The sequence below is a fragment of the Dinoponera quadriceps genome, unplaced genomic scaffold, assembly GCF_001313825.1.
Source record: "Dinoponera quadriceps isolate SergipeBrazil2010 unplaced genomic scaffold, ASM131382v1 scaffold3207, whole genome shotgun sequence".
Classification (NCBI taxonomy): domain Eukaryota; kingdom Metazoa; phylum Arthropoda; class Insecta; order Hymenoptera; family Formicidae; genus Dinoponera; species Dinoponera quadriceps.
Window position 1 is genome coordinate 102,283 of NW_014557213.1, and position 27,977 is coordinate 130,259.

General features: G+C 34.7%; 4 protein-coding genes across 16 annotated transcripts in view; 3 read left to right on the forward strand and 1 right to left on the reverse strand.

Moving 5' to 3' along the window:
• LOC106748806 (piezo-type mechanosensitive ion channel component) overlaps positions 1-16,934 on the forward strand; it is a 30,919-nt gene extending 13,985 nt beyond the window's left edge. For 4 of the 8 annotated variants that reach the window (XM_014627672.1, XM_014627675.1, XM_014627677.1 and 1 more), the window contains 24 exons: positions 102-600; positions 671-766; positions 853-1,295; positions 1,516-1,918; positions 3,484-3,546; positions 3,933-4,078; positions 4,645-4,821; positions 6,551-6,874; positions 6,971-7,047; positions 7,844-7,921; positions 10,388-10,468; positions 11,278-11,554; positions 11,631-11,794; positions 11,885-12,067; positions 12,162-12,326; positions 12,502-12,649; positions 12,745-12,959; positions 13,034-13,192; positions 13,263-13,389; positions 13,661-14,067; positions 15,053-15,366; positions 15,445-15,679; positions 15,792-16,019; positions 16,100-16,934. In XM_014627672.1, coding sequence (XP_014483158.1) covers positions 102-600; positions 671-766; positions 853-1,295; positions 1,516-1,918; positions 3,484-3,546; positions 3,933-4,078; positions 4,645-4,821; positions 6,551-6,874; positions 6,971-7,047; positions 7,844-7,921; positions 10,388-10,468; positions 11,278-11,554; positions 11,631-11,794; positions 11,885-12,067; positions 12,162-12,326; positions 12,502-12,649; positions 12,745-12,959; positions 13,034-13,192; positions 13,263-13,389; positions 13,661-14,067; positions 15,053-15,366; positions 15,445-15,679; positions 15,792-16,019; positions 16,100-16,211 — 5,121 coding nt within the window. In that variant the 3' untranslated portion in view covers positions 16,212-16,934. The remainder of the gene's footprint in view (positions 1-101; positions 601-670; positions 767-852; positions 1,296-1,515; positions 1,919-3,483; positions 3,547-3,932; positions 4,079-4,644; positions 4,822-6,550; positions 6,875-6,970; positions 7,048-7,843; positions 7,922-10,387; positions 10,469-11,277; positions 11,555-11,630; positions 11,795-11,884; positions 12,068-12,161; positions 12,327-12,501; positions 12,650-12,744; positions 12,960-13,033; positions 13,193-13,262; positions 13,390-13,660; positions 14,068-15,052; positions 15,367-15,444; positions 15,680-15,791; positions 16,020-16,099) is intronic. The other 4 variants (XM_014627676.1, XM_014627679.1, XM_014627674.1 and 1 more) reach the window with 4 other exon arrangements.
• LOC106748808 lies at positions 1,929-3,464 on the forward strand. The gene has a single exon (XM_014627680.1). The coding sequence runs from the start codon at positions 2,301-2,303 to the stop codon at positions 2,910-2,912; it is 612 nt and encodes a 203-aa protein (XP_014483166.1). The 5' UTR covers positions 1,929-2,300; the 3' UTR covers positions 2,913-3,464.
• Positions 16,935-18,533: 1,599 nt separating the features above from the next.
• LOC106748818 (translocation protein SEC63 homolog) lies at positions 18,534-22,675 on the forward strand. The gene is made up of 12 exons (XM_014627693.1): positions 18,534-18,657; positions 18,869-18,971; positions 19,112-19,226; positions 19,299-19,404; positions 19,707-19,930; positions 20,163-20,324; positions 20,426-20,654; positions 20,743-20,888; positions 20,987-21,134; positions 21,318-21,813; positions 21,898-22,189; positions 22,321-22,675. Exons 1-12 carry the CDS (start codon positions 18,534-18,536, stop codon positions 22,459-22,461), a joined length of 2,286 nt encoding a protein of 761 aa, XP_014483179.1. The 3' UTR covers positions 22,462-22,675.
• LOC106748819 (inhibitor of nuclear factor kappa-B kinase subunit beta-like) lies at positions 22,652-27,884 on the reverse strand. 6 transcript variants are annotated; one of them, XM_014627697.1, is made up of 15 exons: positions 27,667-27,884; positions 27,149-27,268; positions 26,758-26,957; positions 26,514-26,672; positions 26,198-26,415; positions 26,022-26,126; positions 25,743-25,881; positions 25,477-25,665; positions 25,185-25,396; positions 24,793-25,083; positions 24,577-24,720; positions 24,252-24,485; positions 24,112-24,181; positions 23,597-23,712; positions 22,652-23,132 (listed from the first exon to the last, which is right to left on the reverse strand). In XM_014627697.1, the coding sequence occupies exons 2-15, from the start codon at positions 27,261-27,263 to the stop codon at positions 23,072-23,074; spliced, it is 2,253 nt and encodes a 750-aa protein (XP_014483183.1). In that variant the 5' UTR covers positions 27,264-27,268; positions 27,667-27,884; the 3' UTR covers positions 22,652-23,071. The 6 variants fall into 6 exon arrangements, with proteins under 6 accessions (XP_014483183.1, XP_014483182.1, XP_014483181.1 ...); XM_014627696.1 differs by having other exon boundaries at positions 27,663-27,884; XM_014627695.1 differs by having other exon boundaries at positions 27,149-27,331; positions 27,600-27,884.
• Between the last annotated feature and the right edge of the window lie 93 nt (positions 27,885-27,977).

A 27,977-nucleotide genomic window follows, 5' to 3' on the forward strand; every position in this document is an offset into this window, starting at 1 on the left:
ATGCATAAAATAAAAAGCAAAACCGCTATATATTTACGCTATATATTTTTACCGCTATATATTTCTTAACAGCATGAGAATTTCTGTTTTTTTTTTTTTAGGATGAAAACCAACAATATATAAATATCACTTACAACATAGCCGAATGGTTCGGAATGAGAAAAGCCGATCCGGGTGGACTGCCAAAACTACTCGCAGGTTACATTGGCATCGTCACCGTGACGACCTGCAGGAAAATCATTAGGGTCCGTCAGTGGTTTTATCGCATCGACAAAGGAGAGCCGTTTGACACTCCTCAGGTGATGTTCCCGGCTATCACCAGGGCGGATGCCGACAAAGGAATACCAGAGTGCTTGAAGTTCCTCTTCAATTATGGCTTTTACAAATTTGGTCTTGAAATGTGCCTGATTGGCATCGTCGCGCTGATCGGTACCAGGCTGGACTTTTACTCCGTTTTGTACTGTGTATGGCTGCTGCTGTTCTTCTCGTTAAAAAGAAAGGCCGTGGCGCGACTATGGCCGTTCTTCAAGTTCTTCGCCATAATTTTCCTGCCTGTCCAGTACGCTATCGTTGTGGCTCCACCTTCATGGCTCTGTATAGGTAACGTGATGCGTTAATATAAATATTAGACAAAATATGTAACAAATGGCCTTCTTCGGACTTGCTTCAGAATATCCGTGGGACGAATCCGAAGTGATGAGAAGATTGCAGGAATGGATGTTCCTCCCGGATCCACATTATCCGCCGAATCCCAAGAAACTGATTTGTAAGTTCCGCCTTATGTGTCTAACTAAAAGCTTTTGCCAAATATTTTTCATTCAACGCATCACTTTTTTTTTATTTTGCACTTAGGTGACTTCATCTTACTAATGATGATCGTGCGGCAAAGTCTGATCTTCAACATCGAACAGCAAAATTTGCAGTCTAATACGGATTTCGTAGCTGGCCATAACTACTCCGTTTTCAAGGATATGGAGAAACCGAACTTTACGAATCCCGTGAAAGATTATGTATCGCAGATTCATTCGTGGTTGGACATAGTCAAACGTGGTGGCATGATGAGTCTCATGTGGTTGACTTTGTCAATCATGTTTTTAGCTGGAACAGAAAGAACGAATATCTTCTCGCTTGGCTACCTCATAGGAGCATTTCTGTTCCTTTGGCAAGGAAGCGACTTTTACTTGAGACCAGTGGGAACTATCTTGAGATGGTGGAACATATTAATTGGTTATACTGTCATTGTAATCTTCGCGAAAGCTTTACTTCAAGGTGTAGGCTGCGTCCTCATCAAAGACGTAAGTTCCTCTTAATAATTAACTTATTCTCAGAGAACATTAAGACATCCTAATACGTTGTAAAGACGTCTTTGACATAATAAGACGTCTAAAGGACGTTCCTGAGACGTCTTTTAGACATACGTGTTTTTCTATCAGTAAAATGATAAAAGAAATTATAGTACGTAACGCTGTAATTATGAAATATATAACAATTGTTGAATTGTTTGTTTGATACTAGCTCGAGCGTTCAGTATGTTGGCTGGTACAATTGCTGGGCATCGCGTGTCTGAGGAAATTCAAGAGTTCCTCGAGCGACATACCAGATCCCACCGAATGTGACGTCCCTCGTGAAAATATAGGCATGGTCTGGGATGGGTTGTGCTTCGGCTTCCTCTTGATACAGAAGCGCCTCTTCAAGAGCTATTACTTCTTCCACATAGTGGACGAGACGAAAGCCATGAAGATTCTAGCATCCCGCGGTGCGGAACTACACGAAGAGCTGCATCAGAAGCGCATAGAAATCCAAGAGAGCGTGGAAAAGGCTGTTTTAGAGAAACTTAAGTTTAAGATGGATAAGATCAAGGCCAATCAGCAAAAGATACAGGGACCATCTTACAGAGATCCCCAGACCCACAAAGTCGGTAAGACACTTTATGTGACACTCAATATCTTTAGATAACGTTGAAGAAACTATGTTTTATCGAAAACGTCTTGAAGAAGATATAAAGGTTCTGTCTAGGTCATGAAGCATCTTAAGTTAGCCACCGACTGGATATCACTTTCCGTTGAAAAAAAAAATTCCAAAATCTAGCTTTTGTCCTAATAATCACTAGGGGTCGCATAATCTGATACCACCTCAATGATCCTCGCCTCCAGCCAATAAAAATCCCGCCATGTCTAAACGTAACAACTCGTAATTCTCAACACCTTTGTCATTCCACTGTCACCACATGGGACATTTCTATAATCATTCAACCAATCACTTTCCTCCATGATGTAACCGCCAATATATCTATATCTTTAATGCGCCAAGAAGAAGGTCAGGCGCCGCTGGCGAGGACTTCTAGCGTAAGCTCTTGCGTGTCCTCGGGTCACACGCCGCCGCAAGGATACCAGACGCCTTTGGACGAGGACGACGACGAGCCGCCCCCACTGACGCCACGGGCGGCATCCTTGTTGCAGGCACCCACGCCGAATTCCGCCGTCATGACGGTCAGTCTCGAGGGCTACCTCGAGCCCACTCGTATCTCGTTTGGTTCGCCACCTAGTAGCGAGCTGAATCCTCGAGGACCGTCGCCGGACGAGACATTCCCGGTGTTTTCGCCGCCGCCGTACGATCGAGGCCCGGCTGATCGATCCTTAACGTCCTCCGTGAGACACCGGCGTCAGTCCAGCTTCATCGGGCCGTCGTGGATGAATGGACTACACACCCCGCGCCAATCCATCATCTCGACGAATTCTCGCTCCCCGTACTCACATCACACGTGTAATCACTCATCGACAACCTGGTCCTCGTCGTCCGTGCGCTACGATGTCCTGTACATACGCTTCCTCACGCCTGCACATCTAAATCCATCACGATATATATATATATATCTCATCTCACATTGTCCGATGTTGGTCTCGTCTTCTTAGAAGTGATAGTATCGCTGGGTGTATTTTCTTGGACGGTAAAATATGCTATGTGACACCTCTATGACTGAAGTTATGATCCGGGAGGATACCTCTGTATATAAGCATTTGTATTTGTAAAGTTATCGATGTTCGTGCATATTTATATATAGGAGGATCGATAGGAATAATACGAAACGCTTCTGTTCCGTAAATCTACATTGTTAATATCTATTCCTTTATCTTTCTCTCTCGTAATGCTTTTTTCCGTGATCATTCTATCATTCATTATATATTTTTTTATTATCATTCGCTGCAATTATTACCATCTCATAATTCCTAAACCTTCAAATATATACAGATCTTGAATTCAAGATACAGCCAACTCCTGAAACATGTGCACAACATTTCTCTTATAAACTATTGATAGATTATTCTTTCTCCCGATAATCCAGTCAATGGTGAAGTCGAACAATTCAATCGCAAATTAGCTGATGTAACATAAATGCAATGTGTAATATATCATATGCTGCGTATCGATATTGCCATTTATTCAGCTTGTGTCTTTATTTTATTTTTTGTGTCTTTTTATTAGATGAACTCTATCCAAGAACACGGCCATTGTACAGAATTCGTTCGCCGAAGACGAATAAAGAGGGTAAATGTATATTTTTTACAGCAAGCTGGACGTTGTCCTAGCCGACGTTCCTGTGCTAACTCCAAACCCAATCACAGTATAATTTGTATATATAAAAATGTACAATGTAATATATAATTCTAGTTATATACATACAATGCTATAAATTAGATATATCGATAGATTATATAGTTACTTACCAATCGACACGACGTATGTGTATATCTGTGTAGTTTTAATAGTGGAAACATATTCATGATTATCTTAAAATTACGTAACATAATAGTCTGAACTGCTCAAACTCCTTGCATCATTTTCTAACTATCATCACCGTGCATGGCTTTCGCCTACGTAGCACAAGATTTACGACATATTAAAAACTACATAAACAATTTTTTTACAATTAGCCATCAGATCGGGCGATTACTACATGTTCGACGATCTGGATGACGATGATGTCACCGATTTGCTTCCCGAAAGCGAGAGTGAGAGGAAAGAGAAAAAACTTCCCCATGAGAAGGACCAATCAGGAAGAAGAATGACTGTCTCAGAGGTGTGTAAAATCAAAGAACATGTCTTAAGTCACTTAGCACTTTGATTTTTAAAGATATGAACTTGAGTGTGATTATGTGATGAAATTCCTTGAATGATAAGGTTTCTTTTGTTAAGTTTGACTAACCCTCCCAATCAAGATACAGTTCACCGAGGCTGCCAAATGAGAAAAATTTAACTGTACTGATTGATATATACATCTGTGTGTGTGTATGTGTGCAATATTTTTTTATATTCATTATATTTAAACAGAAAAGGAGATTGTGTTTAACAATAGGTCTACTGAAGGATATTTTAAAATTTTCCCGAGAAAGCACCTTGAGAATAGACCACTATATATTCGACTGATCGAGAGATCTCTTCGTGTGATCATTGCAATCAAAATCTTGTTTCATATGTGTCATCAAGACTGTCCATATTATGTTTTTCGCTATCAACCCTTCTTCTCTCTTTCTTTCTCTCTTTCTCCATGAGGAGAAGACACGCACCCCTTCCGGTCAACAACGACGCACGAAACCGATCTACGGATAATGATTCGTGAAAACTGACGTGAAAGTCTCCTTGCAGTTGATGAACACGCTGATTAAAACAGACATTGAGATTGCGACGCACGTCGCCATGTATGGTGGGACTGAAAAGGATGCCCTGAGACTTCGACGTAGGAGCGTACCTTTGACACGGAAGAAATCATCCATGTCCTATCTGAGCGCGCGTTCCGAGACCGACACTGCCATGGCAACCGATGTGAGACATTCCTTTCCCCTTTAAAAGGCTGCATGACATCGCTGCAGGCACTAATCAGCCTATACTCGTCACCTTTTATCCTTGTCTTTTAACATTGTCTCAGAAGAACTCAGCAGATGCCAGATATCTCTGTCGATATAATGTGCGGTTGACCCTTTCATAAGGGAGATTTAATTTTAGGTCCTGCAATGTAATTTATATCTCGCAACAAGTTAAATCACACAATTCAGTTCCTAATTTTGATTTTGCACTTATATTTCGGCAAACACTAAGATTTTTCTTTCGTTGGCTCCCTATTGGGGATAAATCAACTGCAGATTACCTCACATCAATAAGATTCAGTTGTTAACTGTTGCTTTCTATGGTACATTTTGTGTATGAAAATTTTATGCTCGTTTATATTTCTTGTATCACACAAATTGTGTTACTACTTTTTCGATCATTTAGAAATGTTTGTTTACTATTCATTTTAAAGATAAAGCTATCTGTTTTATATTTATCTGAAATTTATTGATATCTTAATTTTATTTTCAGCGGTATTTGCAATTTTCTTGATATGTTTCAATTATTTATTTTTGACAACATAACATTAAGTCTGTTCGTTTTCGCTGCACTGCTGAACTAATGCAATAAGTTGAAATGAGAAAACATATACTTCTCGCTTCAACTTATTGCACTAGTTCAGCGGTGCAGCGAAAACGAACAGACCTATTATTTACTTCTCTCATTTCCTTTGTAATATCGCTCTCTCTCTCTCTCTCTCTCTCTCTCTCTCTCTCTCTCTCTCTCTCNNNCTCTCTCTCTCTCTCTCTCTCTCTCTCTCTCTCTCTCTCTTTATTTTTTCTGTTCTTTTCAATATGTTTAGGAAAAATATAATATATCTAATTTTTTTATTTATATCTTAATCTTATCATATAATCTTTTTAATATTTTTTATCTATATTTTATATTTTTGCTAAATATAATTTTTGTAATATAACGTATAACACGTAGTATGAATTATAACTGCAACTTATATTTCGACAGTAATGGCACTTGGATTATTCTCTTACATTTATTACAATGCTTATTTATCGACGGTATTCTTTTCTTCTCTCTTAAGCTTTCAGCTTCGTAGGAGCAGTGATTGGAAGCAATTTTTCTGTCGTCTTTATTGTCTTCATATCGTTTAACCTCGTACTTAATTCCAATATTATAATCGCACAATCATGGTGAGGTACGTCTTCGTATTGGTCTATGTAAATTTCGTACAAAGTGCGAAATTTCTTTCAAAATCTAGCTTATTTTATTTCATATTTTTATATCAATTGTAGCTCTTGTAATTACACGCTTGTTGTACATAATAAAAAGCGTATATGTATATATGTATACATATGTATCTGCATATATATAACGAATATCAAAATAATTTTTTAAATATAGATCTTGATTATGATTAAATACTGTCGATATATAATGCAAATAATTATTTTGATTGAAAATTATATAATAAGACATTTTTTAACTTTATCAAGTGAAATAGCTTGAATTAAATAATATTTCAAAGTCCTAAAATTATGTCGTTCTAAATTTATCATTTGTAAACGTAATGATTGATTACTACGTAATGCACTTAATATACACTTCCGCATTTTTCTCGACAGATTTGATTATTTTCGAGCTCACGGTAATAATTGAAACACTATGTGATATTTTACAATATACATAACTTAATCGTAAAATTAATCAGGGCCCCGATCGAACGAGTCTCACTTCAGTGGAAATGGAAACGGAAGAAAAGGAAATATCAGGTGCAGATTTGGCTAAAACGCCCGAACCTTCGGACGTAGAAGAAGATGAAGAAGAAAAAAAAGAGGAAGAGAAATCGCAAGAAGACAAGAAAAGCGACGAAGAAAAGGAAGACCAGAAAAAGGTCTCAATGTTTACGTATCTCAAGTTTCTCTTGGCGGTGATCAACAGCACACTAATTTCGATGACAAAGTATCTGAATCGATTCTCCCACGATTACAGATACATTCGCAAAGTTTTAATGAAAGAAAAAACAAATCTGAAGGTATAAATTATTATTCAGATAAACTAAAAAAAATATATACACATATATATTAACGTTGCGATTAAAATTACAATACGATTATTATGTAAATTTTAGGCAAAACCAGACTTTAGAATGGGATTACGACTAGGAATTAATCAAATGTGGCAGCCGATACCTCTGATGCAGGAACGGTAAGTTAATTTCCACAAATTATTATATATTACAGGATTAGAATGCGTTATGTTTATTTACCAAGACTGAAGAACTATATATTTATTATTATTATAGCAATTTTACAAAAAAATTTCTTATCTATGTAGGAAATATTATATTATATTATTATTTAATCATATGAGAGAAATTGCTTTAACTTAGATATCAATTAGTCTCACGCTATTCCTCCAGCTTTTCAAGCGTTAGCTTGTAAATACATAGCTACATAAATTATCCATAATTATGTTGCCGCTTTTTACATAAGTATTTGTGCAAAGAGATATATTAAGATATCAATTTTGACAAAACGCCGACTCCTTGTGAATATATTGCGTAATGCGTGATATTTTTTATTTCAATTATATTTTTCTTTGTTGTCCTTAATACTTTACCGCATATGATGAATTTATTATCAAAACTCTTCTTTTCTCTCTCTCTCTCTGAGAATACTTCTAAAAATATTCTCTACTCGTAAATGACAACTATAGCTCTATCAAAATTCTACGGTTATATAACAACAAATCGTAAATATGCGGTAAAGATTTAATTCTATGCTATTTCATGTTGCAAAGCATATCTCAAAATTAGCGGCCGTCAGAAAGCACCTATAGCTCGTGCTCTTTTGATATATCCTATTAGATCACAATTAGTAAAAAGTCTAGTACCGGTATTTAGAGAATATGTAAGTATAAGAAGCAATGTATGCAGGTTTAGTAATTCCAAAATAAAAAGAAAGTACGTAGGTGCTAGTAGTAAATGTGCTCGCTGTAACAGATCGCCTGAAAATAACAAGACGGAGGACACGTATGATCCTGGCGAAGGTCCGAGCCAACTACATTCGCAAGAAAAAAGGTAAGAGCTTTCACATTTCGCTTAAAAAAAAACTTTAATATGAAATTATATTTTATCATACGCATAGCTAGATATAGATAATCCTTCTATCACAACAAACTGAGGCTAATTCCATTGAGAAATTCTCACGTTCTATATTTTACCTCTAATACATTTCCTATTCTATTTAATAATTTATTTTGAACGTATCTATATAGAGTATGTCTGACACAACGTGTATCAACATTCCTGTGTAGATCAAGCTTATCAAATTGACCAAAAAAAAGTCTTTCACCATTTTGCAAACATCTATAATAATTATTGTAGTATTAATGAAAGCTTGGCAAATCTCAGTGCACGCAATGTGGTGGAACGAACTGTGTAGAATAATTTAAAAAGACATGCCCAAGGCATGTCTCTTCAAACTTCTCCACAGATCTCATTCCACCACATTACGTGTACTTATTCGCAACCAATTTTTCTTAATTATTATTTTAATAATAAAGGCGCTATATAAAAAGTGGTTCAGAACTTTTTCGTTCAATTTGATGCACACGGCGCATGTGATATTTAAATTCAGAGAGAGGCACACTGTATAACAATATAATTTATAGATTATAATTCAATCTACAGTAATGATTAACCTCGTCGCTGTAATAAAAAAACGAGAGAAAGAAAAGAATCTAAACGATTCTAAATCGAATGAGATAGGCTGCGTGTAGCTCATGTAAGCGTATTTGCGGTGCTGTAACCGTTCACCACGCTCGACTCTTCCAAATTGGCATTAAAATAATGATATAGATGTATGCGGGAGAGCACGCCAAAGAGATTGCTTTTTGTTTCATGTCGCTACGTCGACTCGTTAGCGAGTTAAAGCCGCTTAAAGTCGCGGTATCGACATTAGGTTTCGACTCGGTTTAACGCCACTGTGCACGTGACATCTACTATCGCGCCAGCGCACTACGTTTGTCTGCATTTGTCTTTCCGACTGAGGTGAATGACCGATGGGGAGACCACGTGGTCGGAGTAACCACACTGCTCTTCTGGGCCGTGGAGTGGGAACAAGGCCGCGCGCCGTCGCGTACAGCGCGAGGTATGCCTTCCTAGAAAAGCATCTGCGGAATGTGACTATTGCTTTCTAACTACGCGTATCACTCCACGCGTGTCCTGCCCCACAACGAAAGCGCTGGACCGATTGAGAACGCGTATTGATGCAAACGTCAATATCTCCGCTTCTAGACGTCGTAGCTACTTGAAACAAAAACCATTGGAAAGGGAAAATTGCCACGCTCCCGATGAACGTGAAATGGATACATAATATAAAAACGCTAGTTTTCCGTATTTGTTTAAGAGATATAAAATGAAATTTATAGAACAATGGGAATAATAATATAGAGGAACTTTATTCTGATTCTAATATATTTGAGAATCAATCTGTTAACGAATTTTGAATGTTAATTTATTTCACAGAATTTATTGTACAGAAAGAAAATAATATATAAACAGTGCAGATATACATGGTGCATCATATAACAATACGTACCAATATTCGTATGCAAGTCGAGTTTGTCACATTAAACTGAACAAAATAGTTCTGTACCATTTTACACAATAATAATAATAATTAAATATTAATAGTTGAAGTAGATATTAATTAAAAAAGATTAACGAATCAAATGCGTCTCACTACATCGCGCGCACTGATTTGTCAATCTTCTTCCAATTAATATCGCAATAATTATTGTGGTTGTTTGCAATAATAAAAAACTTTTTTCTCCACTTTGATGAACTCTATCTACAGACAAACGTTGTATCAGACATTGTATTATGAAAAAAGAGTATTTGAATATTTTAATTACTTTTAATAATTTTTTATATCAAACTATTGTAATAAATATCTCTCCTTATTTTTAATAAGAAAAACAAGGTATGATTCGTATCAAAAAAATTAAATATCGAGCAAAATTTGTAGAGAATATTTTAAAATATTATATTTCATTTGAATATCTCACACGCGAATCGGAGTGTTAATCTGCGACGAAAAGATTCAAGTCCTGTTAGGAATCACGAGAAATCATGTAGTTGAAATCGATGATGTCCCTTTTAACCGGCAGCATGCTATACGCATGATATTAAAAGTATAAGAAGCGATTTATGGGTGATGAATCGAAACAACCGCCTAAAGTAAGTCCTATCTCTGCAATTTATTAAAACAGATAAATGCAGGTATAATTGCATATCTCCTGACCTAATACATTCCTATTCATTATGCTCTATACACGTGTGTATTTATTTCTTTCTATTATTGTTTCTATTACTATTTCTCCAATTGATTATTATATTATCTTCTCTCTCCCCAGAAAAATACGTATGATTGATTAAAATCGATGATGCGATATCTTAGATACCTCTTGATTAAAATTCCCCGTGTTCGAATTATACATGTACGAAGTAAACGTAGAAAGAGCGTGGTGTTGTCTGTGTCAGGAAAGGGAGCTCGCTGGCAGTGCCGCACATCCGAATCTTGGCGCCGAGTTTGGAGCGAGGATTGGACATGTCCTCCTCCAGGTACCGAAAGTGTGTCGTAAAATCCGGTCATTCGAATGCTCGGCTTGTTTACTATTTCGAGCACACTATTTGCACGCCCGTCCATGCATGCGGCACTTTAGTTATGATCCCTTTAGCATTCAACTGCCTACCATCCTTGTTTTGCGTACATTTTACGGCGAGTTCTTTGAACGTTTGAAAAAAAAAAAATGATCGCTCCAGACACGACGAGGATCATGCGACGGCCATAAAAATTGGCTTGCGACGAATAACCTGCGAGTCCCTTTGATTACCGTGCACAGTGAACGACAGAAACAAACGACGTCCTCTGTGTAGCGCGAATGCCTTAATACTTCCGAATATCTTCAGCTCATTTTCAGGTGTGACTTCGTGGCTCCTGAGCTGGGCTTTGAGTGTGCTTTCGATATCAATTTTACACAGAGGAAAGATGCATCTTTATATTAATTAATTATTTATATTAATTAATACATGTACATTTTAATTTTAATATCTAAAAAGATATTCTTATTGCATTCCTTGTTGCATCAGACGAGAATTGCGTTACGATATTTCTTCGGGTGTGAATTTTCGATTCAAATTATGCTTTGTATTTTGTATTAATTATTGTTGCGTTGTATTAATTATTGTAACGTTGAATTGTTTATTTTTACAAGATCAGAAATTTGTATATTTCAAATAATTCTTATTATTTTTAAAAATATATATATATGATTTATATCGCCGATCAGATCATCTTTCTTCTTAAAATTTGTGTTGGACGATTTGTTCAGCCGCAGAATACAATTAACTCGAGTATTTTACGTACGCAGCACGCTTTTTTCGCAAACTTTGCCAGCCCCGTGCGATGAAGAGATGAGGGAATTGTCGGAAGTGGATCAACCGCCTATTATACAGCTGGCAGCATCCATATGGTTCGGAATCCTGGCGCATTCTAGTTTACTCTGTTACTTCATGGTGTTCCTTCATCAAATTATGCACGCGTCCGTACTCTCGACGCCATTGCCACTTATGGTGTTCCTATGGGGTTCCTTGACGATCCCGCGACCCTCCAAAACTTTCTGGGTTACCTTGATCGCATATATCGAGGTGAGGGATACATCCTACAGTCATTATTTGAATATGACATATTAGAGCCGGAGATAATTATCTTTTTTTTTTTCAGGCCACTGTAATAATAAAATGTATCTTCCAACTGGAATTCATTCCTTGGAATCGAATTGCTCCACCGAACCATCCGCTATTTCTGCCGAGAATTATGGGTATTCAACGAAAACCGAATTATGCCCTTTGGGATTTATTGTTGCTCCTTATATTATTTTTCCATAGGTACGAATATATAAATGTGAGAAATAAATATGACGGAACGTACATAGGAATACTTCTTAAGGAATAATGTCGTACGATTTTTATTTACAGATTCATGCTAAAATCCTTGGGTCAATGGACGAGCCCGTCCATAAAATCGAGGAAAATTATTCCTTCCAAATTAACTATAATGCCATCGAAACCACCCATACTTTTACAAGAAGGACAAGGAGAACAATACGATAACGCTGTTTCAACGCAACAGCGACCTGAAGCTGAGAATGTTGAAGCTGAGTATGTTGCAGTCGCTATTAAAAAACATTTGATATTTGGTAATTTCGATATTTTCGATTGTAAATATATCAAATTATGTTTCTTCAATGCATAGATCTCGTGCGGAGATGGAAACACCTCAAGGACAACCTTTAAATGCCCATGTAGCAGGTGATGCGGACGGTACTCCGCCAACAACGAACGAGGACGAAAAGTCCGCAGCTGCACAAGTAGAAGCGCAACCTCACGGCGAATCGTTTTCTAAAACGATGGATATGACGTAAATAGCATTTATACTTATTAATTCGGAAAAAGTACATTTGTACTGTATTTCTAATATCTGATACAGATCGCGAACTACTATCTTGTACAAATCGTTAGAAAAATGACGTTTTAACATCTTGAAATCGCACTTTGACTCCCATTAAATCCAATGGTATTCTTTGATATTACAGCGTTACTAAATACAGCGAACCAATGAAAAGTTTCTTTGAGAGAATCATCAGTCCAGCCGGTAAGGAGAAAACAAATGTGTACGCTTATATGTTTCTCTGTGACTTTTTCAACTTCCTCCTGCTTATCTTCGGATTCTCCGCTTTCGGGGTAAGTGTATTACTTCGCGAAATGTGTTCGCGGCTATTCAAATATTCATACGTAATGTTGATGGTGTCGATATTTTATGTTTTCTCTAATTTTAGACTCAACAAGGCGACGGCGGCGTAACAGCTTACTTACAGGAAAATCGAGTTCCTATGCCTTTCCTGCTGATGTTACTATTGCAATTTGCTCTGATAGTTATTGATAGAGCTCTTTACCTGAGAAAATCCATCGTGGGAAAATTAATTTTCCAATATTGTTTAGTGTTTGGTGTTCATCTTTGGATGTTCTTCATTTTACCGAGCGTAACCGAAAGGTAAGATATTATGTCGTTCCATACTTGTTCCATACCACGTGTATCGTATATATACATGCGTTCATTATTTGCAGACAATTCAACGAGAATCTTCCGCCGCAGATCTGGTACATGGTGAAATGCTTCTATCTTTTACTAGCAGCTTATCAATTGCGACAAGGCTACCCGACACGAATACTCGGTAACTTCTTGTGCAAAACGTACAACATCGTGAATTATGTCTTATTCAAAGGGTCAGTAAAACGTTCGTTACGGAACAACATTTACATTTCCATTTATGTTGACCTGATCATTATTTCGTAGATTTATGTTGATCCCGTTCCTTTTCGAGCTTCGTGCAGTCATGGATTGGATCTGGACTGACACATCTATGAGTATAATGGATTGGTTTAAAATGGAAGATATCTTTGCTAGTATTTATCAAATCAAGGTAAGTTTTGAAGAAGAAATATGATATGAAACAATGCATACTGTAATTGCTATTTTATCAGTCCTAAAAATCGAATACTCGTAACTTTTATATAACATTCACACGATAAAGCGTTTTAACTAATTTCACCTTAATACCGGGTGATGGAATTATTTTTCAAATATATAATAGATAAATAGATAATAGATAAAATATATAACATATATAAGATATATAAAATATATAACAGATAAAAAATAATTATAAATAAATATTCCATGAAATGTTTTAGTGCATGCGAGGCGTCGAGTCGGACTTTCCCCAGCCAAGAGGAGTAAAGAAGAAACAAATGAGCAAATACTTGGTCGGTGGAGGTGCTCTCCTTGTCATAATTGGCTTAATTTGGTTTCCTCTGCTCCTCTTCGCGCTGGGCAGTACTGTCGGCGAGTCGAACTTGCCGTATGATGTATCTATGAAGATACAAATCGGCCCATACGAACCCATTTATTCGATGTCGGCACAAGGCAGCTCCATCCGTGAATACACGCAAACTCAATACAATGATCTTAAAAATATCTACGCGAAGGAAAAATCAGCGGTCACCTTCTTCGAGAATTATGTCTATTCTGACGTAGCCGCAGTGAAATTCAGTGGTTTCTCCAAAAGATTTTGGGGTATTTCTCCACCTGATAGAGAAAGGTTTGTTCTCTTTATCCGGAAAGAAATTAAGCTTAAAAGTGTTAATCTCCAAATACATCTTCAGATATACGAGAGGTGTTCAGAAAATAACGGGAATTTTTAAATTTCGCGGGTTTGGAGAGTCCGATCGTCAAAATTTTTTTTTTATTATGTTGGTATACATGCCCCTGAAGTATGATAAAATTTTCAGCTGTATTCATTGTTTACTTTGTCTGTGGCAGCCGTTAAGGTTAGACGTGTTTTTATGAGCTCGGCGATTTTCGTTCACGAATGGAAGTTGCTCAGGAGTTACTAAATGAAGTCAACGACGATGCAGAATTACTGAAACGTGTTATAACAAGTTACGAAACATGGGTTTACGAATATGACGTCGAAACTAAGGCTCAATCGTCCCAGTGGAGGCATTCTGGCAACTTCCATTCGCGAACAAAAATCGCCGAGCTCATAAAAACACGTCTAACCTTAGCGGCTGCCACAGACAAAGTAAACAATTGAAAATTTTATCATACTTCAGGGGCATGATATCAACATAATAAAAAAAAATTTTTGACGATCGGACTCTCCAAACCCGCGAAATTTAAAAATTCCCGTTATTTTCTGAACACCTCTCGTATANATCTAAAGATACACAGATAATCAGTTAGCTGATAGAAAACTGTCACTATGGTCTCCCTATTATCTATCTTAAAATAAAAAATTAACAGTAAAAAATATATAAAAACAACGGTCAATAAAAGCTAAATTGCAGGTCCAATATACATATATTTACGATATAGTGTACACGTAGCTATACAATTAATTAATTTTAAGTATCGGAAATTTTTAGTTATTGTTCATTGCTTTTACGTTTTTTTTTTTTCATTCTAACCAAAAATCTTACAATCATTTAATTGAAAATGAATAACATCAAATAATATTGACAAATCATATCATGTTATAAAGACGTTCGGCAAATGTATTTGTTATCGTTATTTTTTCTTATCAGATTAAAATCGGAATTGACTTCTAATACTACGACGGTAATTATACACGTTGAATGGACAGTTTCGAGAAAAACAGATGCGAAAGATGCCAGTGGAGTCACCACGAAGGTTCGTGACGTAAAACTGCCACCCTACGTAGACGGAGAGCTCAATCCTGTCAGGAAAACATTGGTGGACATGTTAAACGTGCAAGATTCTACTGCGAATACTACTACGAATGCCACCATACTGTTGCAAAACGCTTTTCCGAAGTTCCTCAAAGTCACTGGTAGAACCATCAATGTTGTAAAGCAATTGATGTGGTCGCCACTTTTACGTAAGTGAATACGCAATTGAACACTCTATCGGAGTAACGTTTAAAAGAATAAAATCATTATTTATCACGTATTTCTAGCACCGCCGAAAGAAGACGATGAGAGCTATCTCTTCAGAAATATCAGCGTTCAATTATCTATGGATAAGAATTGTTGCGCTCACCAGCAATGGTGGGTGGTAAATGAAGAATGCAACGATCGTTTGTACAACATTCTTTTGAACAAGGTGCCTCTAAACGATTGCAAAGACATCATGATGTTCTTATTCAACGACAAAACCTTCCCCGAGGGTTTAAGCTTCATCAGCGGATTCGGGTAAGTTCGATAATAATTATGATAGAGACGATCTTGCTTGTGACACAATTCCACGAAATTTGCGAGATCGTATCTGTGACTCGTTGACTGAGACTCATACGATCGGAAACAGAATCCTAGGGTTATACACCACGGCAGTGATAGTCATCAGTCAGATGATGCGAAAAATTGTCAGCGACATGGCGCCGAAGATCATGTTCGATGATTTACCATACGTCGACAGGATTCTTCGCCTCTGCCTGGACATTTATCTAGTCCGCGAGAGTGGCGACTTGTGCCTCGAAGAAGACTTGTTTGCCAAATTAATCTTCCTCTATAGATCTCCAGAAACATTAATCAGGTTAGACCGTTAATCCCATATTATTTGTAGATTAGAAATATTGTTAGGATATTATTGCATATAAGAAATCATCCCATCAGGTGGACGAGGCCGCCAGAAGAAGGGGAACGAACTGATAACGAAGAACAAGACGAGGAAGAAGAAGAGAGACAAGGGGAGGAAAGGAGAGAAGAGCAATCTCGTCACGATTAAATTGTAAAAAAAGAATGAAGGCTTCTAGATAATCAATGTTTCGCAATCTGTATAAATACTTCTAGAAATTCTAAAAGTTATTTAACTATCTTAAATTTAAATGCATTATTTAAAAATACAATGGAACAGTTATCCTGTTCAAGATTAAGTTGCCAAAGATGCTGAATGTTTCTTTATGATTGAGAGAGAAAGAGAGAGAGACAGAGAGACAGAGAGAATGACATTTTTGAATTTATATTAAATGTCTACATGGTTCACGTATGTTCACATATTTCTTTGTCATTAGTCGCTAAGAAAGCAATTCTTTTTGTTAAGAAAGCAATTCTTGAACTTTTCGTAACACAAAGTTTGAAAAAGGCTCATTTGCAAAATTTTGTTATATTAATTGACCTGACTAAAAAAATTGCGACCGTAATTTTACGAAAATATATTATCATTAATATTCATAAACATACACAACTATATAGATGGTACAATCGCAGATGGGATACTTTTTCAACCTTAATTATTTTTCAATTTTGACTTATTTTTACGAAAGAAACTTTCCATCCACGATTGCATCAATACTATCGCTACGCTCTGTATGATACAATGACATACACAGGAGATGTTTCTCGTCGTATAATATAATTTATAGCTTCATCTCAATAACATAAGTAATGTTACGAAAAAAGTCGGCAAATAAGAATATGCATAAATTTTCAAATTTGAAGATAAAAATAACTTTCCNCTGAAAAGGTTTATCTTTACTTAAATAATATTATAATTTTTGCCAAACACACAGAATGTTTACAATATACATATATCTATATATATATATATATAGATATAAAAGAAATGCTATCAATTATATTTGTTGAGTTAATGTATGTATGTGTATGTATATATAGAAACACGCATATACATATATTTTAATTTTCAATATAAGATAATAAAAGAAGATATATAAAAAGAAAAAGAGAGAGAGAATTCGCATAATTGAAACATGAATAAAAATATTATCAAAATGTATGATATTATAAATAATGTATAAAATGACAAGATAAATAAAAATTAAATAAAACATAAATACTAATATATAAAAAATAAAATCTCCATACTCAATAAAATGTTTATTTAACGTGTTGAATATTATGACGATCACCACTCAACAAACATAATAATATACCAATGACATCCCTGACATTAATACATCACCATGCGGTATATACATACATTTTCTCTTCTACTTTAAAAGTATATACACATACGTTCTTATTTCGCACTAATTTCATCAAGAAAGCGTGTCGTATATATATATGTGTTAAAATTTATATAGGCTCATTCATTTTCACATAAATATCTGTGCAAATTTACGAATGTGCATATCCACACTGCGTATAATACTAACTACGTGCATATATACATATGTTACATGTGAAAGTATGTGATATTAAAATGCTAAGTTGCAAATAATGCTATTTTTATATTTTGCATATTTATTTAATACCTCGTGACAGCTGCGAACAATTGCCGCAACACATTCCGCGCGACAAACGAAAAAAGCCGAATTTTCGTAATTTTGAACATAACAAAAATATAATAATATGTACATGTACTACAGTGGATGAAACCGTCGCAACGCAATGCAAACGCAACGCCATTGCAATTCAATATTTTCATAAACAAAAGTTAACATAACATGAATATATTTACCTTACGCGCATACCTTTCGCGCGAGATATAGTAAAACTTATCTTCACATATTGAAATTATCCGTCTCTCTTATATCTTGTTCTTCTCTGAGACACGCCTTAGCGAAGGAGAGTTTGTAGTTTGTCATAATTACTGCAGAGTGGTATACACGAGTCACATTACCAGTACAACATAAAAATATCGTACCGTAGCAGGTTGAACGTTTGATCTGAATGATGGCGCGCGCGCGCGCGCTGTACGCAACGTGACAAATCGTAACCCGATTTTTAACGTGGTTCCGTTGGCCACCGCTGGTCGGGGTCGACGTCATCAGCGATCATCATCAACACGACGCCAGTCCAGTGGCGGTCGTTCGCAATTGTCGCGCGTACGTACGTCAGAAGAGCGAAGGTGCACGCGGTCATTGCGAGGTGGTCGATGCTGAGTTGGCAATCTTGACGACTTGAGACCACGAGATCTCTTTCTTTTCTCGTTAGCTGTCGTCGTTGATTTGCATGCGCGTACGTACAGCACGTTCGCGAAAATCGCAGCGCGCCCACGAGCCCGCCGGATAATGTTACGAATGAATGTACTTAAACGATTTACTTAAGTTAGAAAAGGAAACAAGCAGCAATACTTAAATGAGCGATGAGCGGACAGAAGTTTCAGTATGACGAGAGCGGTGGGACATTCTTTTACTTCCTGCTGTCGTTCCTGGCGTTATTGCTGATACCCGGGACCTACTATCTTTGGCCACGCCAGCCGAAACAAGGTTAGACTTGTTTTTCAATGTGTCCACTTATCGGCAATTGGACGGTTATAGGGACTCTTACTGTCTTTTTCCTTATATGTGACGTTTCGTTGGTTAGCTCAAGTCTCTTATAAGTTAAGATAACGTGCGAGATCTGATGATGAAGTAATAAATATGTAGATAAGGAAAGCAGTCAAGTACATGTATTAATAATTTTTATAATTTTACACAGATCCCGACCAGTTAGCCAAAGAATGCCAGTGCAATGGGTGCAAAAAGAAAAAACTTATTCTCCAGTCAAACAAACCATGGAAAAATACCAAGGCTTTATTTGTGTAAGTTTATATATGTTACCTGTATATTATAAATATTACTACACTACACACTTTTATATTCGTGCCAAAATAAATTCTGTTTGTATTATATTATTAGTTACCTTTTTTATATGATAATGAAAACATTGTTATCATTATAGAAAATTCCTAATTATTATGGGATGGGTTATTTTGATACTTTTGGCATACAAAGTCTCGCAGTTTGATTATGAAATGGCCAACTTTGATCCATTTGAAATATTAAGTATACCACCTGTGAGTATATAAAATATATATCTTTTTATACTCATTAATCTATAGTATATAACAAGTGAAACTTGTTTGTAGGGTTCTTCACAAAATGAAATTAAGAGGGCTTATCGTAAGCTCTCATTAATTCTCCATCCTGATAAAGAAACTGGAGATGAAAAAGCATTTATGAAATTAACTAAAGGTAAGGAACAATAAGGAGAATTATACATATAGAACTGAGTAATAAAAAAAACTACGTGAATGTTAAGCATACCACAATACTTTTACAATGTGCTTAATAATGCACAATCAGCAATGCAATACAAGAACGGTAATCAGAAAGCATTTTAAATAGCTATATACATTTGAGATTTAATTTTATAACAGAGGAAAATTGAGTATCTGACATTATTAATTCTTGGAAATTGTTATGCTAAGGCTAAGTTAGCATCACTAATCTTTTTCATTTTAATATATGCTAAATGTTTCCATTAACAAAACTAGCTTACCAAGCTCTAACGGACGATGAAGCACGAAAAAATTGGGAGAAATATGGAAATCCGGATGGTCCAGGAGCAATGAGTTTTGGTATAGCTTTGCCTTCTTGGATTGTCGAAAAAGAAAACTCGTTATGGGTCTTAGGATTGTATGGATTAGTGTTCATGGTTGCTTTACCGACAGTTGTAGGAATGTGGTGGTACAAAAGTATTCGCTACACGGGTGACCAAGTAATTTGCATTTCTATATTAAAAAACTTTCATAAACAACTTGACAGAATAATAATTTTTGTTTTGGACAGAACTGCCAGTTACATGTATATTGTAGTTATAAATAGTACTATGCATATTACTGCACACATAAAACTAGCAATCAATTACACACATTTTTTTAAGAAAGTTAATATAATACTAATGTTACAATTATTGTTTATTATGTACAATTATTGATATTTATTTTTAGATTCTTTTAACGACCACTGAAATGTATTACTTTTTCTTCGTGAAAACGCCGTCTATGACATTAAAAAGAGTCATTATGATTCTCGCTGCTTCCTTTGAATTCTTCAAGAAACGCAATGCAGAAGTGGTTGAAAGAGACACCGATAATGAAGAAATTCCTTCGGTAAATTAAATTTTTATCTCATTTCTCAATCTTTTCATTTTCTAGATATGTAGAATAATATTAGGATATTTCGTGCATACATTTCCACTCTCATATTACAGCTCATCAAACAGTTACCTAACTTAGGGGAAAAAAACAAAGAAGTACCATTATGTAATATGTATTCAATTAAAGCTAGAGCCTTATTACATGCGCACTTATCGCGTATACCACTCAACCCTGAAACATTAGATAAAGACAGGCAATATATTGTAAAGAAATGTCCATATTTAATCCAAGAAATGGTTGGATGTATCCATCAAGTCATACTTTTAGCTTATGCTAGAAGAGGTAAGCGTTTAGTAATTTCATTCACAAAATTACACTTAACTTCGTACACAAAATGTACAGAGGTAATTGATGAAAATTGTTTTTGCAGTACCACGGGTGCCGACCATAACAACTATAGAGAACTGCATGAAACTGTGTCCGATGATTGTCCAAGGATTCTGGGAGTTCAAGAATCCCCTCCTTCAATTACCACACATAACTGAAGACAATCTGAAATACTTCCTCGCAAAGAAGGTATTAATGGAGCTACAGAAAATCCTTATCCTCAATACAATACTTTTATTCTTACTATTGAAAATATCTCGATACTTAAAAAAGTGATTTTCCCTTAGCGTCAAATCAAAAGTCTTCAGCAATTCGCACAACTGAAAGGAGAAGAACGAAGACTGATACTTAGAAATCTGTCGGACAGCCAATACGAGGACGTTATGAAAGTTCTCGGAAATATGCCGTATATAGATTTCAAAGTACGATCTGAAGGTAATCCATTATTTCTATCAATTATTTGTGTTGTGAATAATGCCTATTGTACATGTAAATTTTTATACAGAAAATGCCGATTTCTATATACGATAGTCGAAGTACGATAGTCTTATATTTTTCTTTGTATAAATATATAAAATTATTCATTTTCGTTTAAGCTATATATTAATAATCTTTCAGTAATCGACGATGAAAATCCTACTGTCTATACTGCTGGTGCTATTGTAACTGTAACAGTATCATTAACGCGAAAAGATATGAAACATCTTTTTGGAGATGATTCCATCAATGAGCAAACGATGATCGACGATAACAAAACGAATGCAGAAATGATCGACGAGATGTCAGAGGAGCAAAATCAATCTGCGAAAGCCGCGAAGCCAGCGTGGCTCAAGAAGAAGAAAGGTCAAAAGAAGTCTCACAAGAAGAGTATCAATAAGAAGGCAGCTCCTACTAAAAATGTTCAAACACCATCCCAAACTGTGGCCAACAATACTCAACACGCAGGTAATGCTGTCAATGCGAAAAAGAAGGACGATAAGTCGGAGAAAGAGTCTTCCAAAGAGAAGTTGTCCGATGTTAGTGACAGCGAAGTCGAAAGTGACAGGAGCGACGACGAGGATAGTCACGATAAGAAGGATATGTCTCTCGATGACGATGATACAGAATGGGAAAAGTAAGAGGGCGCATATATCCGTTTATTATCGTTTTCATTCATGCACGATTTTGTTTGATCGACATTATTTTCTTCTTCGGATAGGTTCCAACAGAAAATTACCAAGCGGGAAAGAGTATTGGAAGGCAGGAGCAATTTGTCACACGAAGTGCACTGTCCGCTCTTTCCCGACGTTAAACAAGAATATTGGTGGGTCTATATCTGTGATCGAAAAAGTCAAACGCTATTGACAACCCCTGTACACGTCACGTCTTTAGTGCAATTCGAAGAGGTTCAGTTAAAATTTACAGCACCGCGCTGGCCGGGTCTTTACACATTTACTGTGTGTTTACGTAGCGACTCATATCTTGGCTTCGACCAAGCTCAAGATATCAAGGTGAATTAAAGTCCAGAGATACTTTTTCTTATGTTTTATCTTATTTTTTATCTCAAAAGAGATAACATGCATATACTCTTTTTACGCTATATACGTTTATGCAACACAACGTATAATATCCTGCTTTACAGTTGGACGTGAAAGAAGCACCGGAAATACCAACGGAGCATCCACAGTGGGACATCTCGGATGAGGAAACCGCGGAGGATGTAGATGCAGCCGATGAACATTCCGAGTTCACAACTGACGAAGACATTAGTGACAATGAATAATATCTGTTTCTCATATGTGATCGGATAGATGTTCTAAAAGACCGCATTTTCCTCTTTTTTTACTTCTCAAATTAATAATGTACAATGGATTTTTATACATGGAATTGTATAATCGTTGATGTACGTGGACAATCTAGAAAAATAGTCCGGTGTGTAAGATTTTTCAGTGTGGAGAAAGTATAATAGTGAATAAAGAACATAATATTTATTTTAACATCGTTGTTCGCGATCCTCGATTTAGGATGTGTATACAGTTTTCTAATAAAATATTATCTTTTATTGTATAAAATATAACAATCTCTCTATATTTTATACATCTCATTAAAATTGTTAACAGAATATTCTCTTCGTAATTCAACTAAATTTTATATGTAATGAGTAAAATCTAGGTCGTAAGTGAAAGTATGGTAAAAGAAGTATTGTCGCACTAGAATTCACTCGACCGTTTCACTTCTTACTATGCAAGTAACAAATTTAAGAACAGTTCGCTGGATCAATGATTCACTCTGTGACAGTTCATCGGGATATCGACAGCCAGATGAACATATGATATACACTTTAAAAACAAGTCTCTTTTTAACTACTCTCGTGTGTGATTTTTCTCTTTCACTCATCTTCCTTTTCGAGTACATACGTATTTGTAATTATTGTAAATCTTCAATCTAATGCAGCTGAAAATAACAAATCTAATGAAAACAATGAAGATCATATTTCATGCAGCACGAGTAAGTATGCGTCATATTTTGAGTGTAATATTAAATATTTATTATATATACGATCATTTCAGATACTTAAAAACTCTCTCATTCTTTATCTTCTTTTAAATATCACGGTTATTGCTGCATTTAAAACAGGTAAGTTATTATGCGAGAAAAAAGTTATTGGATCGGAAAATATAAGAGAGTTAATCGTTATAATATAGTAATTAAATAATAATAATTAGAAATTGTAATAGAGATTTTTACATACAAAAATTAGTTTTCCATAGTTACGTTTAATCGTTTGTAATGCGAAAAGTAATATTGAAATAACCACCTTTTTTTTTTAACTATGCATAAAATATTTTGTTTTTAATGTATATCACACAGAATATATAAGTAATAAATATATTTCTTAACAGGTGAGAATAACAGACCTGAAATAACGAAACCAGAACAACTGTTGAACAGGCCTGTTTACACATTTGTTAAGACTGACAAACATGCCAACATTAAGTGGGGTATACGTCATTATGTTCCACGTGTTTATTGACTAAATAAATAATAGTGTTAAATAAAAACACAAATGTTCAGAAATAAGAAGAAATTCCGTAATTAAAATTTACACTTTATGATACAGATTAGAGATTAACATTCTTCAATGTGTGAAATCCAATTAAAAATATGTAAAGTATTAATATAGCCTTGATGTAAAGTATTAATATAGTTGAGCCTTTAACAAGCGACCGTATGATTTTTGGAATGATAAAAGATACAATATCAGACTTAACATTTCGAAATAACGATGTACAATATAAACTAATATTTCACAAGAACGAAAGCTTATAATTGAATAGATGATTCTTTGTCATTATCAAAGTTCTTTAAGTCTCCATCTTCCAAAACACAAATATTTATAAATAAAAGATACATGTATGTACGCATGTTATACCTCCGAAAACGGGTCAATATTAAGTACTTCCAAATATTTCTTCTGCATTTCGGCCATCAAGTTCTCCATCCTAAAAAAACAACAAAATCTGAAACAATGTATTTTAAAATTAAATGGTGTTATAATGAGAGAAATCTTACGTGTGAAGTATGACTAAATTATCGTATATCACATTGTCCTCCGACTGAATAGCGCTATTTAATTCAATAGTAGAGATATTCGCGAATTGATGACTGTTAGATTGTTGCGGGGCAATCTCCACATCCAATTCTGCAATCTTCTGATATTCTTTCCAATACAATTTTGTCATAACGGTAACTGAATTAAATATTTTCTCCAATTTCAATAGCTCATCTTGCAAATTATGTGTTTGCCTATTAAAATAGGATACATGTATGTAAATGAAAATTCGTATTAAAATTTAATTTCTCATTGCGCACAATTTATGATAAAAATTTTGGATACCTTGGAATATTTATATTCTGGCTGAGTTGTATTTCGCGTACATTTAAAAATTCAAACACCAACTTTACCATACTTGATGGTTTTGCTGTCTTATGGGTATTTCTCTGTTTTAAGTCCACATATACATCACAGATCTTGCTATATCTATTAGAATAGCATAAAAATATTACTAGTTTTTAAAATAATATTTCATAATGCATTGTATTGTTTACTTACAATTCCAACAAATCCTTCATATAATCAATACTTTGAACTTCATTTCTGAATTTATCATTATTCTCCATCAAGGATATAAACTTCATTTTTATTTGATCAGCTGCATTGACCAATTTGTCAATTTTGTCAAAGTAAGGCCGTAAAACTTCCCTTCTGTCAGTTGCATCTGCAGATGTCGAATTCGCATACCTTAGACGAATCACATCTACTTGATTCATAAGAGTTTTTGTATTTTCCAATGTCTTCTCCATGTTCGTATTGAAAGTATTGATTTTCTGATGTAACAAATCTCTTAAATAAAACGTTATATCATGAAATGTATAATAGTCATTAAATCGGTCATCGTAACAACAGCTTAACAAAGATTTTGGAATATTACACAAAGAACTTACATATTTATACTAAAGGCAAAAACATATAACTGAAATAAATTTACTTGTTCTCTCACAAAATATATTGTATAACGATAATAATTTTCCAATACTTCGAAAGTCAATTCATCCTTTAATTGTATCATCATTTTATCCACTTCTGCAGGAATATTCAGGGTAGGTATATCTTTGGTCAAATAACATCCATCTTTAAAGACAAATAAAGTGTGATCCTACAACAACAAAATTATAATAGATTTAGAAATAACATTTCACATTTAGTTTACGTCATATAAAAATTGATTATACATACGTTAGTTTTTGAGACAAGCAATGCGCTACTTTCAATCAATACAGCACCATTGTAATCAGTTAATATTTGATGTTCGACTTTGATATTAGTATTTTTTTCTATTAATAATTGAACATCTTTCACAGTAGTGTTGCCATCGACTTCATATATCTTAATTTTGTAAAGCGGAACACAGAAAATGTACAATACCTACACATACCAGATAGAAATCAAATAATAAAAAAGTATATGAATATGGAATATATATCATTTTTAACTATGTATACCTTTTTAGACAATATTTGCCATAGCATCTTGAATACCATCAAGTCAGATCTACCAGATTCGTCAAACACTCTGCCTCTTTTGTGTGGATCCCATTGTAAAACCAGTCTAAACCAAGCAACCATTTTGCTTCGCAGATTACTGATAGGAAAAGAATATTAGAATATCAGAAATAAATAAAAAACTCTTGTTCTTTGTAAAACAAAATATTTTAGAGACCATTTTACTGTTTTATAGATATAGAAAGTGTTCATAGAAAAAATATATAAATATATTTTTACTTTGATAAATCAGTTGGATCTTGAATGTCCTTTCCAAAAATGATTTTCCCTTCTGATTCATAAGCATGAATATCTTCATAATCCTTATTTTGAATTTGTTTCATCCTATAAAATTATATTGAATTTAAAGATTCGTTTCTTCTTACGAATACTATAAAATTATGTTAATTGCTTACCATTCCATAGTATGTTGCATCTTTGGTAGAAATGGTCTTATTCCAGTCACAACTTCATAAAACAATATTCCTAAGCTCCAGTAATCGACTGAGCAACTATATTTTTTCTGCCAGAGAAGTTCTGGGGCAACATAATTCAATGTGCCAACTAAAGAGGCAGATAGACTAGCTTCTCCAAGTTCTTTAGCGTATCCAAGATCTATCAATTTGTACAATAGCTGGAATTCAATTCATATAAAAAAGCAATATATTATACATATAACAATTTATAAGAAATTTAATAAAGTATGATGTGTATATATATATGTTATCTTACTACATTATTTTCATCTTGGAGAACTATGTTCTCTGGTTTTAGGTCGCGATGAGTTATGTTTTGAGAATGCAAATATTCCACAGCTGACGAAACCTCAGTCATTACTTTAACAGCTTCTGTTTCTCTAATTCCACAACAATTTTCTGGATGATTCAGAATCTGCAATAAGTCATATATATAACCATGTTATTACAAAAATAAGATATATCGAATATTCTACATGGTAAATTAAATTAAATACAACTTTTCTTAGATCTCCTTTTTTACAGTACTCCATACAGAGAATTGGCAAATTATTTTCTATATTTGGAAGCTTGAATGGTAAGAATCCTGCTTTCACAATATTTGGATGTTTCAGACGGCTCATTATATCAACTTCGTTGGCCCATCTTTTCCGTTGGACTGGTGTTAATTGTGAATAATCCCACTTGCATTTCTTTATTGCTAAAATTTACAATTTCTTGCATTTCTTTATTGCTAAAATTTACAATTTCTTTTAATATTAAATATATATTTTATCATTATTATATACTTATATCATCACTGCTGCATATCGTAAGCCTAAAAAGTTCTACAAATGAGGATCTCTCGAAATGAAGGATACAAATATTATTTGCATTTGTATTATGGCTTACCAAATTTTTTACCACTTTGGACATGCATCCAAAGTTCAACAGTTCCAAAGCCCCCGGCGCCAAGAGTTCGATTAAATTTCCAGTCGTTACTCGACTGAACTGGATTAGACATCATTTTAACTTTGTAAAATAAACTTCTTTTAACTTATATATATATCATAGCTAGACGAAGTTAAATACTCCCTGGAAGATATGACTTCATCAAATGCTGATAAGAATATTTTTTTCGTCTTTATTACTAATAGTTTGTACAGAATTGCACAGCTCTTCTGAGAATTATTGAGAATGATAGATAAAACTTTTAGATAAAAATTTGATAAAAAATATTTACGGTTATATCGCGTTATACGGTTATACGCTTAGATAAAAATTTGATTAAAAATATTTACGGTTATATCGATAAGATAGAAAAATTAATTTTTATTTCTAAATAAAATTGATTCATGGATACTTTTATTTTGCCATGAAATATGCACTTTGCAAATTATGTGTAAGCGCAACCATTGTTTCTCACCGACCAATTGATATAATTTCAAATAAATTAATTTGTAATTGAAACTCTCATGAATGTTTATCACTTATTAATAGATGATGAATTCTTAACGTTTTAATATTAACATTAGTCATCAATCCGAAATCAATAAGGAATTCATTAAAAATAGTTTATTTTACGACTTCAATTTGGAAGTAAAAATAATGGTGGATCGTAACGAAATTTATTGGAACTAATGTAAGTTGCTAGGTCCTATCGCTGAATCATACTACTTGAAGATAAGTAACGGTCATTTAATCGTGTTGTAATTGGCTATAGAACGGATCACATTGATTG

What these genes read in the sequence shown, in the direction of transcription:
- LOC106748819 (XM_014627697.1), bottom strand. Translation starts at nt 27,263, where the DNA reads ATGATGTCTAATCCAGTTCAGTCGAGTAACGACTGGAAATTTAATCGA. An exon ending in GATCCAACTGATTTATCAAA is followed by an intron (nt 25,882 to 26,021) that starts GTAAAAATATAT and finishes TTTTCCTATCAG; the next exon opens with TAATCTGCGAAGCAAAATGG. An exon ending in CAGAATATAAATATTCCAAG is followed by an intron (nt 24,486 to 24,576) that starts GTATCCAAAATT and finishes CTATTTTAATAG; the next exon opens with GCAAACACATAATTTGCAAG.
- LOC106748808 (XM_014627680.1), top strand. Translation starts at nt 2,301, where the DNA reads ATGCGCCAAGAAGAAGGTCAGGCGCCGCTGGCGAGGACTTCTAGCGTA.
- LOC106748818 (XM_014627693.1), top strand. Translation starts at nt 18,534, where the DNA reads ATGAGCGGACAGAAGTTTCAGTATGACGAGAGCGGTGGGACATTCTTT. An exon ending in AATACCAAGGCTTTATTTGT is followed by an intron (nt 18,972 to 19,111) that starts GTAAGTTTATAT and finishes TTATCATTATAG; the next exon opens with AAAATTCCTAATTATTATGG. An exon ending in ACCAAGCTCAAGATATCAAG is followed by an intron (nt 22,190 to 22,320) that starts GTGAATTAAAGT and finishes CCTGCTTTACAG; the next exon opens with TTGGACGTGAAAGAAGCACC.